Consider the following 16999-nt stretch of genomic DNA (forward strand, 5'->3'; position numbering starts at 1 on the left):
ATGCTGCCATCCTCCTCCTCCACTTTACTGCCTGTGCTTCTCCTCCCCCACCTCTATCTGTTCTAGACATAAAATCTTTTTTATCGCAAGACTAGTTTTGCTCAGTGAATTAAAATGAAGCATTTGCAACCCCTCCTCCCCAGTGCAACTGCTCCCAGCAGCAGTGCTCTCCAGCTGGTCCCAGCCCCTCTGGTCAGCCTGGGAAAGGCAAGCCCAGCAGCAGGACATGAGCAGGGTCTTGCTAAACCCAGCTCTGCTGAGATATGCCTGTGCCTCAAAATGGGTCTGCTCTATTCCACAGACTGCTCCCTGTGAGCCTGGTGAATCACTAAAGGCAGCAGAGGCGACCAAGATGTTTCCTAACTGATTCTGAATCCCTCTGTCACAGCAGTGCCATCAAACAAACAGGAACTGTATCAACAGGATTGTTTATTAAATTCTGGTCTGGTTGCAAGGGGGCAACCCCACTGAGACCCTTTGGTGTAGAAACATGAAACAAACCCCGTGGATTTTCTCACGTTGCTGAGAATTGTATCTCGCCTGCAGGTTGCCCTTGAGGATCATACACAGGTGTTATCAGGGTCTGAGCCCAATTACAAGGGCAGAGCAGGACACTGGAAACTGCACATTTGTGGGTTGCAGATGGAGCTCGTGTGGCCTCTGCTACTAACTGAGAGCCACTCTTCAAAGCCAGGGTCTCCAGCAAACTACATATACAGCTCTGTTTCCATCACAGTAAGGTTTCTGTGCTTGTTAAATGTGAACCTTTGAGCCTTTTCAACTTAATCCTCTCCCAAGTGTATTAGGTTTTTGCAGAGATTTTTGAAATGGCAAGGTTTCCTGAATTTCTGATCTGTTGGTGCGTAACCCTTACCATAATTCGGGGCCCTGCCAACCTGCAATCTGAATAAAAGCGAGAAAGCACCTTTGCTATCAGGATTTTTCAACTGTAAATTGGTGGGAGTTGATCTTTGTGAAAACAGCACTAGCTTCATGTATTTAGCAGGGAACACACATCAAGCAAAGGAAATACCAGCTGCAGGGCTGGTGGTGCAGGGTTATGGATATGGGAACAGGCTGATGATAGAAACTGGTTTGTTGGTCTCTAGCAGACACAAGCAAAGAGACATTTTGAAAGCAAAGGTTTCACAGGAGCTGTCCCTGAAGCTGTCTCTTGAATCTGTGGTTAGGGAAAATGCCTCTCTGTTGCCACCACAGAAACCAGAGGAGGTGAGAGCATCCTGGAAGATGCCAGCAGCTTTCTTCCCGGGTTTTGTTCAAGCCTCCATGCATAGTTCAGAGTTAACAAACCTTCTTGCCTGTATTTCATGTTCCCTAACTTTTCAATCAAAGAACAACCCAGCCTTTGAAAACAAATCCAAGGACTATTATCCTTTGAAGAAAGGATGATCTTGTTCAGCAACCATTTACAACCAAAAAAAAAAAATTACATTTTGATTGTTATGGTAAAGAGAAGGACAGAGGTAAAAAGTCATAGCTGTTTTGCTTTGTTCCTTAGAGATAAGGGACTGTACACATCTGGCTTTAAATAAATAATAACAGCAACTTCCCAATGGCCTTTAATCTCCCAGCTTCAAGAGTTTCTGAACTAGCTAAAGGTTACTTTCTTGCTAAGGGCTTTTGTCTCACTCCAACCTAGATCTTTGTGACAAAACTGAAGTTATTTAGTGGAAGGGAGGAAGGATGCATTAGTGAGTGCATTGTTTCTTGGCTGAGGTTTAGGTTTATTTGAATTTATTACTTCTAATGTAATCAACTGATTGCTTACTGACCATTTTATTTTAAACATGGTCAAGGACTGCAGTCTACAGTCAGTCAATCTGTCTGCTCCCACCCCTCTATGTGACCATGTCCCAACATTCCCACTGTTGTCTATCATCAAGCCATATTTGTTTCCCAGCTCAGAGCTGTAGAACACTGTGAAGATCCCACCTGCACAGCACGGTGGGAGTGAGACTGTATGTGCTCTCTCTTGTTCGTAACACTGAGCAGCTCCCTGACTACACACACCTTTCTCTTCTCAGCCATCACTAACCAGCTATTCTTCTTTCAGCTCAACTTCAACCTGCACTTAACCATTAACTCTGTCTATCTGTACCTAAAAATTATTTGAAATGGAACATTCAATTATTACAGATCTTAAACATGCTGAACAAGGCTGCTGTTCGATTTCTGTTTCAGAAATGATAAAGCACTCCAGCATCACACTCTTGTTCTCTCCAGCAGCAGCTGAGCCACTAAACTGATGACACGAGGATTAACCAGACAGTCTAGCAAGTCATTGGTAGAAAGGGCTGTTTGTGGGGTGCATGAACTGCAGTCTGAACCCATTTGATGTGCAGCTGTCTCACAGTCATTGCTCATTAGCAATCTCTTCCTCTTGCAGTGTAAGTTTCCAAAATGCTCTCCTTCATTTTCATGGAGATCTCTGCTGTCACTTTCAACTGCAACTGCACCCATCACGTTTGTTTTGTGAGACTGTGGTAAAACCTGAATAAGATGAGGCCCAAAAGGTATTTTCTGCAGCTCTTCTGCCTTGGTTGTTGCACAGTCCTGGGTTAGTAATGTGCAGCCCCCTGGTTCACAGCCAACTTCCCTTCTCTTCCTCTTGCATGAGGTGTTTGTCTTCTGCTCTGCACCAGTGCTGCTGGAATGTGCCTGCCCTGACACACTTGTCTCCTGACACTTGAGATAGGCAGACACTGCTTCATTCAGGTACTGAAGATTGATTTCATGGGATGTTGCCTCAACCTAAGAAAACACCCAGAATACATTCAGTTAAAAGAAGACACGTTTCAATTCAGCCTTGCGTGATTATCTTCCATGAATTACTTTTGCTATGTGAAGGGACGGAACTTTAAAATTCTTTTTCTCAAAGCAGCATAAAGACTCAGGGGGAGCTAAGCAAAATGCCATTAATTCTTTGTTATTGCTGCTATAATGGGAGCAGTAGAGGGCTTACCTCCGTGGGATTTAGCCAGAGATCTCCATCACTGGGCTTTTCTGCTGATTTTATGGCGCATACCAGCATTCGAGTTATTGCCTCTTCTACACGGGCTTCATGATCTTCATCCTGCCTCAAGAGAACAGAAGGTTTTAGGAGATAGATTCGCTCACGATTCTCTGCAGAAAGCTGAAAGATCTTAGGAAGAACATGGATGGCCTTAGTTTGAAAGCCACATTCATGTATGTGAAGTCAGTGAAAAGTTTCAGACTCTGTTCCTGTGTACAGCCCCCACACGGGTGACAGCACAGGCTTTGGTGTGGCTGCTCATCTGAAAAAGGATTTGCAAAAAATAGTATGTGCATATAATCTTTTCCCTTATTAGTGTTTTGTTAATTTAATCTGGTGCTTGAAATTACAGTGCAATATTAGCATTTAATTAATGTATGCATTTAAACAGCTCTTTAGGACTAGAAGAGCCATATAAGTACATAGCACATTTTTATATCTACATATTATGTCTAATTTAAGTAATTAAAACACACAGGATGTTACAGCAAGGCAGCAGCTATCTAGGGGCCATGCAAGCACAAAAGTGAGTATTAAGGAAATTTAGGAAATATTTTATCATGTAACAGCAGCTGACAAACTGCTGCACTTTTGAACATCACCAGAAGGAAAACCATGTTTCCTCTGAAAGCTCTCCTGCAAAACTAAAACCTAACTTGATAACAGGCTCTTTGTTTCAGGCCTTCACTTCCTGCCTCATTCCCCTTGGACAGCTGGATACTAACTAGGTTAGGATAGCAAAACAACTATAGGATCTTTTTTAGCTTTCTGTCCCGTTTGAGCTTCTTGTACATGGAAGGGAAGGGTATGTGGAAGGAATGGTAGATTCTCCTAACTGGACGGGTGGTTTGGTTATCTCAATGACAAGTACCTACAAGTGGATACATAAATTTGCTTTAATTGAGATGCTTAGATGTATTAGTTTTGGAGGAAAGATGCAACCTGGTCAACCCACAGCCCTAATCAGTCTAACAGTGGATCCAGGGGACCTGTCAAGCAAACCACACATCTGGCTAGTATGAGTGCTGAAGGCAGCAGTTTGTCCTGGAACCCTAAGCAGAATTTGGGATAGAAGCAGGGGGAAGTGCTCTTGGCATTTTGTGGCTTTGGATGCTTGTCTTTTTAATGGCCTTGTGTAAAAAGCCACCAAAATACAGAGTTTGGTATCTACATGTGGAAATTATTTAAAATGTTGCATTCTTGATATTCATCCTGGCCTGCTGGATAACAGGGCTGTACTGATTGCATGACAGTATGTTAGAAAGCAAGGAATACTTTTGGGTAGCTCACATCCAGCTGAAAACAAATTAAATTTCTACTCTAACTCTTGCCAATATAATTAATGGTTTCACTGGGACTGTAATTGTTGGTGTGATTCACATCTGTCAATATGAAAGCAGCTGGTAACAGCTGCGAGCAAGAACTGCTTGGTTTGGTAATGGAAATGTTCTCAGAATTGTCCTTTAGAATCCATATCAGAATTTATTTTTATAGATGGATCGCCCAACACCTAACAAACAATGCCACATCATCAGCTGCAGGGATGATTTCTGTAAGGAACTTTCACCTGGGCTGCAATAGCCACACTTGCTTAGGGCAGATACCAACATTTGGGGTGTGTCACTCATTAGCAAGATCCAGCAAACACTGCTCTGGTTATGATGCCACACAAGCACTGACTCTCACTGTCACCAAACAGGATCTTGGTGACTTCTGCAAGACCTCTGTGAGAGGAAAGGCCATAGAGTTTTGCTCCATTGGTTTGTTTTCCTTGCAACATGTACCGGCTAGAAATGCTCAGGCCCCACCCCAGCACCTGGGAGCTACCAGCCAAGCTGATCCCATCACGGCCTGCTCCTCCAGAGGGGCACAAGTGTGTGTGGTGACATCAGAGCCTTTCCAAGCCCAGGGCACACAGCCAGTTCCTCTGAATTACCTCAAAGGCTTAAATTCAAGGCAGGCTTAAGTGGCTGCTCTACAATATAGTTGGTGCTTTCTCTGGCAGTGGAAACAGCCTGACTGCACTTAGGGCTATGTAAGAGCCTGGTCTGGGCTGTCAGCCTGCTGTCCTTGCTAAATACGTAAGTTTCATCTGGAAAATTTCTCCATGAGGGAAACACTCGAGTTCCTTTGCTCTGCAAGTGCTTGGTTTGATGTTGGTATGAGAACTGCATCGTGTGGTCTTGGAACAGCAGCTGAATTCATGTGTTCTTTCCCCTGCAGATTTCCAGTCTAATATAGCTTTTAGAAGTAGAAAAAAAAAAAGCCAATGGGTATTTTAGTGAGGCAGCTTTCACAGGCCATTTCAAAAATTTAATATTAACCTAGGATTAATAATAAAGTAATTTGAATCAGAAAACCTTCTGGAGTATTGAGATGATCTAGTGGAATATGTCCCTGCTCACTGCAGGGTGGTTGCACTAGACAACCTTTAAAGGTCCCTTCCAACCCAAACTATTCCATGATTCTATGATATCCCTGGAACCATCCCATATATACTGGTTAACATGAGCAAGAAGAATCAAAGCCTGCGGAGAAGAAAATTAAATACTTGAGGAAATCCAACTTCAGGCAAATCAAAACTATCACAGAGGAATGAAAATTCAAAAATCCTCTTCCCCTCCCTTCCCATCACATTAATCTGATTTAAATTCTAATTTAGCTTTGCACATAAGCTTGTCCTTGAGGTGAAGTTGATGGTTTTTTGTTCTCTATTCAGCACAAAGCTGGCTAGACCTTACGAAACTGGACATGAAAAGCTTAGCTTGTGTTAATTGTTTACCTGATTGAAGTAAACTTGAAAGGGGATTTCTGCTGAACTGGGGCTTCAGGTCTGGAACCTTGAAAGGTTCTTCCGGGAAAAAATGTATCCATAAGGGCTCTTCCCTCCCCAGCCTCTCAACACAACACACCCAATAGGACTGAACCTGGCAGCCAAGGGACAGAAATCCCTTGGAAGTGCTACATCCCCATGACATTAAAAGGAAAATACCAGTTCAATCCAAGAGTTTATGCTGACAGTGACAGGATCAATGGACTCCACATAGTGCCACCAGTGCCTTGGAACGAGCAGGACCTGGAATTGGAGACATTACATTAGGGTACAAGCAGAAGCCTGAAGAAAGATAAGGTGTTTTAATTTAGGTGATGTGGGGTGCAGAGATAGAACTGAGGCAAGGACACAGGGGTGAAGGGTGATATTCATTTATCTCTTTTAAAGAGCCTTTTCTCAAGACTTAAATGCCCACTCTATCAGTACTATCACATAAGAAATGGACATGATCCAGGACTACCTTTCATCCAAACTCCTTCCCATATGGTCCCAAGGAGGACTATAATCTTTAACTGCTGTAGGAAAGCAAAGTCCAGCAGTACAGAGGGGTGCAGCTGGTGTTGCAGTACATCAGCACTTTAGAGAGAGTCTCATCCAAGCAGGAATTCTTTTGTAGACCCTCCAACTGAGCAGACTTCCCAGTTCCTTTAGGACTGCCAGCTGGTATCCCTATGCTCATCTAGGTGACTAGGTGACAAAACATAGCTTAAATTCTGGTAAATAATCACCAGTATTAAATTTGTCACTTTTAGTAGACAGGCTTTTAAAAGAAAATATCATGGTTTCTGGGACAATCTAGTTTAGATCAGAGCTTTATAACAATATCAGGATGATAGCTGTGACATAAAATTGATTTCAACCCATGGTTTTTATGGTACAAGATATTGATGTTGTTTTGATGATATAGGACAAGCTTTGCAGATTACTGAACATTAGATTAACATGGAGCTATCAAGAAAAGCATGGAAGATATTTTTTGACAAGTTACAAAAATGGTCAGAGACATAAAAATATACACTTCACAATGGAGAAAATGAAGCAATGATCTGTATCTGAATTGCAGACAATTCTTTCTCTTGGTAGACACAAATTACTTAGAAGAATGTTCTGCTACCCAGATAGCCCTGTGCTTCATTATATCAAAACACAGCTAATGAGAAAATGTCTGTGGAGGAAACAATGGCACCAGTCCTGCAAACACTTACAGGACACTTGGAACACTCTCATTTTTTGGGCCAGATGACAAAATGTTCTCCACAGGCTTCAATTTAAGTCAAAGAAAAAAAAGCACTGGCTCTCCAAAGGTCAAAAACATTTGGAAATTATTCTTTTATCCGGTACAGCATACAGGACAGAAAAGGAAGTCAGTCAGTGGAGAGTCATTATTTTAAAAATATCACTAGTTAGTCCTGACATATACGTGTATGAAACCCTACAGACTGCAGCCAAAACATGTTTTCTACACTGAACAAGTTTCAAAATTTTGTTTTTATCACTGAAACATCCACTTTAAATGAACAGTGCAGTTGCATTAACAGCAACGGGTTTATCTGTAAGGAAGTGTTCGCCTAAGTTTCACTGTCTGCAAAATCATCCAACCCACCCCCCAAATGCTCATCTGCTCTATAGGGGATCTTACACTGAATGCTGCTGAAGAATCTGGGTGCCCTCCAAGTGACTGGGTGTAATGAGGAACCCTGGAAAACTCTGTTTTACAGCAGAAGAAAGCAGAGCTCCCATAAGCAACAACGGGATCCTTCCTGTGAGACTTGTGTGGGAACAGTGAGCTTCCAACATGCTGAAGAAGGGGATGAAGACACTGGGGAATTGGTGCAGAGGGACTGCAAGGGAACAAGAGCAAGAGACAAATTCAGGGAAGTGTATAAATGTTTCAGTAAGAGATGCTGCCTGGAAAACCAAGATGGAAATTAGGCATGGAACGTGCTGGCTCCACACGACTCACATGCAAAGCAGAGACAGAATTGCTTTGGAGAGAGGAGGTACAGCCAGGAGGAAAATACAATCCCCCCAACTTGTCCTGTGTTTTCAAACCAAAGAGGAGGAACTTGGTCCTTTAGAGACTAATCAGATTTCCCTTGCCAGCAGGTTAAGGGTAATAACTGCAAAACCGTGTCTTTCTGCAGCTGGCACTGTTTGCTGATGCAATTTATAGAAGACCTACAGAGCTGTGACTCGAATAGGCAAAAGAGGTTCCATAACGACACTTGCTCTCCCTCTTTTATTGCTGAACAAGCTTATGCTTGTTAAAATAAGGATTTATAGCAACAAGAAGTTTGAAAATTATCAAAAAGCAAAAGGACTAAAACTTTAAGGAAGATGAAGAAATGAAAAAAGGTAATAAAAACAAAAAAATACAGCTGGCAAGGGAGCAGAACTAACAAAAGACCGAAAAAAAAAATGCCACCAGAAAGAGGTAGGATTCTTCTACATTTACAAACTAGTATTCTTGTAGATTTTCAAATTAGAAGCAAATACACCCACAACAAAATGAAAACAAACAAAAAACCCACCACCGCTGCCTCTAACGATCAATTCCATCAATTCCACAATAAAATAAAGCAGACTTCCATATGTTTATGAATATGGGACACAGATTTAGCTACATTCCTATAGGAAATGTGAAAGTAAGCCACAGTGAAACAACATACACACATGCAGCAAACATTTTACAGGGAAAATGTAAATTTCAGTAGCAAAACAGAACTACTCCAAGCTAAGAGATAATCTTGTGCTTGCCTGCTTTCTACAGAACATATCTAACTTTATTTGTGCTGGGAAGATACTGATCTAAACAGTAACCAATCAGATAATTTTAATATTTAGGCTAGTGACAGCCAAATATAGCAAATGAAGTTAAAGTAGGACAGAAATCCCAGAAAAGATAAAATGAAATGCTGTAATGGGAGGAAAGAAACCAAAGGAACAGTTGGGAGAGCAAGTGGAGCAATGCTGAAGACTTGTAGGGCACAGAGAACAGAGCAGGTTTGAATTCTCAGTGGACATGATTAACTTGATACAGTGCAAAGGTAGGGCAAAGGTGGAATTGCTTCAAAAAGAGAGCATACCCTGAAGTGAAATATTACACCAAGAAATTTCTGCTCATTAGAAAAAGATGTTTAGGTAAATGCACACAAAAAGGAAGCCAGTGTGATGGGAAGATAAAGACATGGGGCTACAGGGGGACCCAAGGAAATCCCAGAAGTGTTTGCAACCATGGAAATGGAAAATAAAATGAAATAGATGCAGGCATAGTCAATTCTGTGGGAACACCACCTGAGGACTCTGTGTGAGCACTGCTGCCCCAGCCTCTGCCTCATCCTAGCTGGTGCCTGGCTGCCCTGGTGCTTGGAAAGTGCTTCTCATCCTGCCTTCCTCCTCCCTCCTGGTGTCTTCCCAGCTACTGAAACGGAGCTCCAAGGGCCACTGGAATCAGAAATATGGGCACAGCCCTGGGGAAAAGCACAGTGAAAAGGGAGGGAGTGGGGCTGTATCAGGCCATGTCCATAGTGACCCAGGTGAGAGAATGAGGGAAGCTCAGGGAAGAGCTGGAGAAATAGTCAGGAACTTGCAGCTTTGACCTTTGGTCTGACTGGCTTTTGGGGCATTCATGGGGTTCTCCATATGTGTTGCAGGTTGAACAGTGCTTTTATTACCAATCCTAGCATAAATTCAGCTCCTGGACTCTTCTGCTTCTTCTGTGATGCAGATGATAGTTCTGGTGTCTTGAGGTTGGGTTGGGCTGTCTGCCTTCTCTACGGGGTGACTTGGGGCCAGCTCTACAGTCTCCCACATGAAAACTCTTTATTCCTTCCCCAGAACAGAATTATCAGCTATCTACTATGCATAATGCTGTGGCCAACTCTGAATTCTCTTTTACTAAAATCACTTAAACTCTTCTCCAAAAAAGTAGGATTTTTTACTGTAACCTCTTTTAAAAAGTCTTTTGTATACTTTGAGCTGGAATATTACACTGCCTTTGAATTATTGCATTTCTTGACTTACTAAAACACTTTTCTTTGGTATCAATTATATTCTTCTTGGCTATTCAGACTGTCTGTTCTGCAATTCCCCACTTTAAGCCCAATCTGATGTTCTCATACCCTTTCTTTAAAGGCAGCACACAGGGAAATCCCTCTCTGACTTCATGAAGATTTCTTCTTCTCAGGGTTGGGTTAGAGGTCAGAGGTTTGCCCACACTGTTGGGAGCTCTGGTGCTGAGCAGGATCCCATGGTGTGTTAGATTCTGCAGTAGGAGGACAGAAAGAGAAAATCCTGCAGCTAAACACAGGATTGAGTGACAACTGTATTTGTGGACACACAAATGTGTTTCTTTAGACTTTGAGAAGCAGATAAGCAGAAGTAGGGGAGGGGAGCTTCTGAGCAGCAGACCATGGTGAGAACCAGCAAGCAGTAATGTTGATCTTTTTCTACAATCGTTTTTTCCCATCCAGTGACAATATTTTTCAAAGCCAGAGGGGGAGCATCCTTCTCAGACTCCATGTGCCTCTTAGACTAGCTCAGTTAGGCCTTTCCTTGGCTTCTGCACTGCAGCTCCTCTGGCTCCAGGCTGCACTGGCGCACAGGGCCAGGACACAGGGCAGGCGAGCGCTGCCTCTAACAGCACCTGGGGTAGCATGAGCGGGAATGGGATTGGTCATGGGAGCCCAGGGTGCCAGCTGCTTGCTCTCCATTAGGAGGGCAGGTGTGTGGAGCCTGTATGTGTCTACCGTCAGATAAACTCAGATGTACTTTCTAGTCTTTCTACCATTGTCTAGTTATGTGGCTATGGATTAACAGGGAGATGGATTAAGAGCAATTACATTAGTGAGCAGGAAGGAAGCCAGAAACCAGTGAGAAGTGGGGCAGAGGAAAGAATGATCAATGATTTTATACTTGTACAGCATCTCAGTTTTTTGTAGCCTTTTCAGGTGGTGTTCATCTCTCCTATTTTTAATCATCAAAAAAGTTAAGCATCTATGTGCGTAGGCTCCTTCTATAGCCTGTGCTGAAGGACAAGGTGGAATGAATATTCCTGCAGGACTGTAATTGTGTAAGACAGGAAGGATGCACTGCCTTGTTCAGGTGCCAGGTGCCACTGATGGCAGATAGGACACCTGTCCTGAACAGGGTTTAAGCTGAGGATGACAGATCCCTAACTCTCATATCACTTGTCCCAGAGTGTTGGTAGAAGATACTAAGACAGTTAAGTTTTGTCCCATTTGTGGTCTTTTAGGGAGTATTTGTATATTTGAGAAAAGAGTCAAGGTGTTACTAGAAATGCTGCTCCATACTTAGTCCTCAGTCTTGCAACCATCACATAGGTGACCAGGTCCAAACATTTAGAAAGAACTCTACATTTGTATGAGACAACTTGAGTTTGTAACCTTGTGGATATAGTGATGCACTGCTGCAAGCCCTTCAACTACTCAGCTGCCTATCTGAATAAGCTTGACATCTAAATGTTTTCATAATTTGTTTCAAAACAGATACTAATGTATAACCAGAAGTTCTGTTAAGACCTCTGTCGAAATGCCGCTGACTGCCATTGGTCAGGTACAGGATGAAACCTTAAAAAACCTAAAGTCTCACTCAGTTACCAAAATTCACCTCTGAACAATACAGTGGAAGGGCACAAAGGATCTAACTGAAGTACACTCCGTGCACTGGCACAGTGTTACATGAAGGAATTCTGCTTTCAGGCAGACGGTGTAGAAAAATGGCTGGTAGCAAACATCAACCAGAAGGTGGCATTAGACACATTAAGTTTTTGATATTCAAAGCTGCACTCACCCTACATGCAGCTGCTCTCCTGAATACCTAAGAACACCTCTGTCTTTGTTTTTTCAGCCCTTTATTGTTACAATAATCCAAAATGCTCTGCATACCCTCTGGGAATGAGTGGAGATGCTACATATTATCACAAAATAAAGATGCCTACAAATTCTTCAGTAATTGGGCTAATTCTATGTGAAAACCACTGTTAAGCACATATCAAGACTTTATTTAGGAATCCTCTCCCTTGTTAATAAAGGAGTTTTTCTAGGTCATTCCTTTCCTCTGCATCAAATGGCAGCAGTTCCCAGCCACTTGCCCCATAAGCTTCAGGATGAGATGCCGGCAAGCACCACACAGAAGGCACTGATAAAATGGATGAAGGCAACACCTCACTGCTCCATCACTGCTTCTACATTACTTTCCCCCCCCAAGAAATCCAAACAGTATCTCCTTCATGGCAATGCAGACAAATTGCATTACTGAGCTGGCTCAAGATCTTTATTCCTAGCAAGATTAATTTGTAATTGCTTTAAGCCTAATTAAAATTAAGATCATATTAAAGGTTCACTACTACACTTGATCATCGCAAAGGAGATTATAAATTCAAATAGTATTGGGGATCAGGGATAATGCAGCGCTGAATGGATGTGGCATTTTTATCAATAGTAAAAATTTGTTCTTTGTGCTTTAAATTACTGACTGCTGCAACCTTACAAAGTGCTGCATGTGAAACTGATGTTTTGCTTTAGGAGTATGAGCTAATGTAGTGCAAACAGTGAAGGCTGATCACAGATTCCCCATTTGCATCTATACCAACTGCAGAGCATACACTTCCAGTTGATGGGTATCATCCTCTTGTTGGAAGCTACTATCCTGCCCCACTCTGCCTCCTCAAAATTAACTTGATTAGCAAAAATCCATTCTTTAAATTGTTGAAGGCAGCTGGGTTTGCCAGTTAGGGACAGGGGAACGCTTGTACACGTTGTTGAGCTGGTAGGTCAGAAGAGGTGACAATATCTAGTAGGAGAATGGCAAAAGGGCTCCAGAAGCAGCAACTCCACTGTCAGAACAATGACCATGGCAAGGTTCCTTCGGAAGGGCCTGACAGTTTGAGATGCGCAGCAGTGCGCTACAAGGACATGCACGGCTGAACAAATGAAAAAGGGTAATTCAGACTCCAAATACAGACCTTGTTGATTAAATAAAGAAGGACACTATTTACAGCAGGAGACTGGGAATCATGAGTCCTGAGCCCTGCTCTCACTCTGCTGCTGACTGCCTGTGTGACCGTAAGCCAGACACTTAGAGTTGAACCTTCTCAGTAAAGCAGGATTAATATCCTCACAGCCCTGTAAAGCACCATGAAACCTCTGGATGGTGTGCACTCTAAATGCAGGTATCATCATTAAAGTATTTATTAAAGCAACACATGAAGGCTATTCACTATATGAGTTCCTTTGTTAGCTCTATATACTCATTAACCAAATACATTTTGTGGAACATACTGCTGCCAGAGTAGACAGGTCAGAGTTCAAGAAAGTTCTGAAGTAGATAGATTTGAGGTGGTTGCAAGAAAGGTGGTTCAGGAATGGAATCAGGCAGCTGATTGAACTAGCTCTCTAAATGTCTGCAGTTTTTGTACAAAAAATTCTGGGCAAATAACTGTCAGCAGAGAAAGTTCCTGTGCTGAGAGAAATCGATGAAGTCTGAATGTGGAGTAAAGGAAGAGGAAAGTTCCACAGACAATTTGTTAAGATTTCCTAGCCCTTAATTTGCCAGTTAAATAGAATATTAAGTAATGTAAAGCTCGTATATAAATGGTACCTGTCCTGGACTGAGTGTAACAACATGGGCTGTTGAGTTCCTAAACTCGGGAAAGCGTTTCAGATCAGGGTTGGCAATGTTGACTTTGCTGAATATGCTGGATTCCTCATAAGGGATCCTGGTAGGATAAAGGAAACTGGTATCACCAGGTGGGAAGAGGTGCCATCTCTTCCTGAAAATAGAGAGAAGATAAAAATGTATTCAGTGCATGTCACTTGCAGCAAAGAACTAAAGGCAGTAGCAAGGTTTTCAATAAAACATAAATGTGCCTCGCTGTGTGACTCTCCTACGCAGTGAGAACACAGCCAGTGCTTACAGGCTGTCTCCTGAAAGTGTTTTTAAAATATTCCACTTTTTAATTTTTTAACTGAAAAGATTTACAGCTTCTCACCAATCATTTTTAAAAGGCAGATAAAATAAAATTTAAAAAAAATCTCCCATCTGGTTTCTCCTTCCTCCTTTTAACATACAGCATTTACAGATGCTCAGAGCATTAAAAATTGCTCTATAAACTAGAGGAAATAGTTTTGTTACAGATAATGTATTTTTGTTCACTGAATAAAAAGCTTTCAAAATCTGTATTTGTTTTGAAAGGAGGGCATTGTGTGCTTAGGATGGCAACAGTAAAAGGGTATAGGCATTATCTTCTGTTTCCTGCAGTACTTACATGGCTGTTAGTCATGAACCCCCATTCTTAGTAAAAATCATGCCAAAGATGGCATAAATAAAAACCAGACACATCCCTAGACAAAAGCATCCTTAAACATCTGTATTTTTTTGTCAGTTCCACATGATGAAAATGTGGCTTCTTGTGCATTTAAGGACTTACTGGTGTGACTAAATGCCAGATGGAGCAGGACAGGGTTGTTCTGCTCATGAGGGCACTCATATGCCAGGTTGCTCTCTGCATGCCTGAAGAAGCACATGAATGCACCACAGTGCAAGGCCAAGCAGAGCTGAGACCAGACTTTGTCCTCAGGAGCTAATGTCTCTATTTCACTTACGCAGACCAGATCAAAGAGAAAAAAAAGAATATGGAAGAACTGGTGGTGCCAGTTTTATGGGTATTATAAATTAAATATCTTAGCAGGTACATATGGTATTCAGAAATATAAGTTTTATGTGGCAGTACTTTAAGTGATAGAAATAACCAGGAGGAATACACAAAGAGAGAATTTATTACATTTAAGAGGTGCCAGACAAATAGTACAACATGACCACGGTAAAAAAAAAGTAAAGGCAGCACTTTAGAGCACAGCTGTGTAGCTCTTCTCTTTGGTTTGGACTCTAGCAAGGGCTTTTCTTTGTGTCCTTTCCCTTGGCACCCACTTCTTGCATTTTGTCTACTGCTTCTGGTTGTCAGTTCTAAGTCACGGATCTGAAAATGGGAGCAAAGCAACCAAATGGCACAAAACCAGAAGAGACAGGAACAGAAGAGATAGGAATAGCAGGATAGTCAGAACTACAGAGACCAGCACAGATGCAAGTGCCATAGGCTGCTGATATTTCTTGGTAAATACCAAAGCAACTGCTGGATGCAAGCACAAAACCACTTCTCCCAAAATGCAAGCCTTATTGCACTTTATTTTGCCCTCCAAGCTAGATCCTCTGAGGGGGCAGAGAACGACTAGATTAGGAGGCTCAGGGTTAATCCTGCAGGCTCACAATGAAGCAATATCATAAAGCAAAAAATTAAGAACCCTGAGGGATGCAAGGAGGAAATTCAAGATAGCAACAAAGGGCTAAGGAGTTGTCCCTGGCTTTCCTGCAAAGGCAAATCTATTTAAGTTTAGCATAAGCTCATATTCTGTTACAAAGCCTGTCTTGTTGGTGAGTCTCGAAAGGGAATCTTTCTGCTCTGAAGAAGCACAGGATTCACAAGCTTGTGGAAGTGTGCAATCTATTTAAAGGCTTTGCTCTGAAGAGGAAAACAACTTTTGTCTTTTCAGGCTGTGCAAAGGCTTTGGATTTCTTTCCCTGAGAGGAGCAAGGATTTTGCTCTACTTGAGGGGGAGGAAGTGCCTTGGGAAGGTGGACAAAACTGCTACGTGATGCTGGAACTCTGGCTCGCGTTCAGCGTCTGAAGGTAGAGATCAAAGAGGCTTGGCAGGTATTGCGTCTGCTACATCACTGTACTTATTTAGTACACCCAGTATTTAAGTAGATCCTTAGAAGATATTTAGGCATTTAAGTCTCATGGTTTTCAATGAGATTTCTGGCTCCTGAACACACTGAAGTGTCTGGACTTCAATGCACAATGCTTACTGATGTGATCTGAAGTCTACAGGACTGGCTGCAGCACAGCAGTGCTGAGGGAGGCTTCCAGAGTGTCTCTGCTGCAGATCCACCCAAGGACCTCAAAGCTGTTTACAAACATGAATGAAAACCCTAAAGAGAGTTACCCTTCTTAGGGGTAAGATGATGAGCAATTCATTTACCTCAGGCCTTAAAGCCAGTCGGCATGTGGCACTGCCCAGTTAGAAGGCAACACATCTGACTTCCAATCCTGCACTTTAATCACACCACCACCACCACCACCACCACCATGATTTTACTGGTCTATAAAATGTCAGAGTAATTAATTCCATTGAAAATCCACTAGCAAATTACTCTTTCCACTCTATACTATCAAACCTAAAAAGTGTGTGCAACTTGTTCTGTTACTCTAGCACTACTCTAGCAATAATAGATAACAACCCAAAAACAAAAAAACAAACACCAGCCCTGAGGCCAATAGGCAAGGAAAGGAGAAAAAAAAAATAGAAAAAAAAAAGAAGGCATGCAAACAGGAAGAAAAATACAGCAACAGCCACATGCTCCCAAATGAGTTTGGAGCCTCAAATGTCCCTTTCAACTTTGCTCACAGCTAGTTGCTTCCATCCTGATGGTCCCCTTTTAAATTAATTCTAGCAGGCTATTAGAGGCTCTTGCACAGAGAATATTGTAAAAGTCTAAAGTAGTTTATTTCTATTTTGTTTTGGGGCTTTTTATTTTTAACTCTTTTATCTCCTAATTCCAAATTCCTGAATTCATAACTACTTGGAAGATTAAAGTGTTTATAATTGGACCACATAACACACAGACCAGAAAATAAAATTGTGTTAACTCCATGACCCAGTCAAACCAATGCCCTGAAGTTCTGCCATTTCCTGTAGAGCAGTTATGATGGTCTTCAATCATCAAGAACTCAGAAAACTAAAATAATAAGGACCTAGAATTAATACTACAAAAATCCAAAACTAACTTCATGCACAGTATCAAGTTAGTATATCTCCCCTGTATTTGCTGTATATATGTGCACTTGTTACCTTCCTTGTACTTGCAATACTAAATTGCAGCCGTAGGAGTCCAAATGGCAGGGGGTGTTTGCTCCTTCAGAACCAATCCACAGTGTGCTCTCTTTTCCACTTCTTCCAGGAAAACCAAAGTCAGACCACCTTACATCCTACAGCAACAAAAAAGTTATTTATGTAAGCTGTTGAACTGATTCCCATCCTATCCTTAGTTCTGAA

General features: G+C 42.0%; 1 protein-coding gene across 1 annotated transcript in view; it reads right to left on the reverse strand.

The window, feature by feature from the left end:
* Positions 1-409: 409 nt before the first annotated feature.
* Positions 410-16999, reverse strand: part of HSPBAP1 (HSPB1 associated protein 1) — a 38330-nt gene continuing 21740 nt past the window's right edge. Inside the window, exons 4-8 of the mRNA XM_032115281.1 lie at positions 16796-16932; positions 13488-13659; positions 6027-6110; positions 2984-3094; positions 410-2772 (exon numbers count right to left, since the gene is read on the reverse strand). Coding sequence (XP_031971172.1) covers positions 2224-2772; positions 2984-3094; positions 6027-6110; positions 13488-13659; positions 16796-16932 — 1053 coding nt within the window. The 3' untranslated portion in view covers positions 410-2223. The remainder of the gene's footprint in view (positions 2773-2983; positions 3095-6026; positions 6111-13487; positions 13660-16795; positions 16933-16999) is intronic.

The sequence above is a fragment of the Corvus moneduloides genome, chromosome 7 (genome assembly GCF_009650955.1).
Source record: "Corvus moneduloides isolate bCorMon1 chromosome 7, bCorMon1.pri, whole genome shotgun sequence".
Lineage (NCBI taxonomy): Eukaryota > Metazoa > Chordata > Aves > Passeriformes > Corvidae > Corvus > Corvus moneduloides.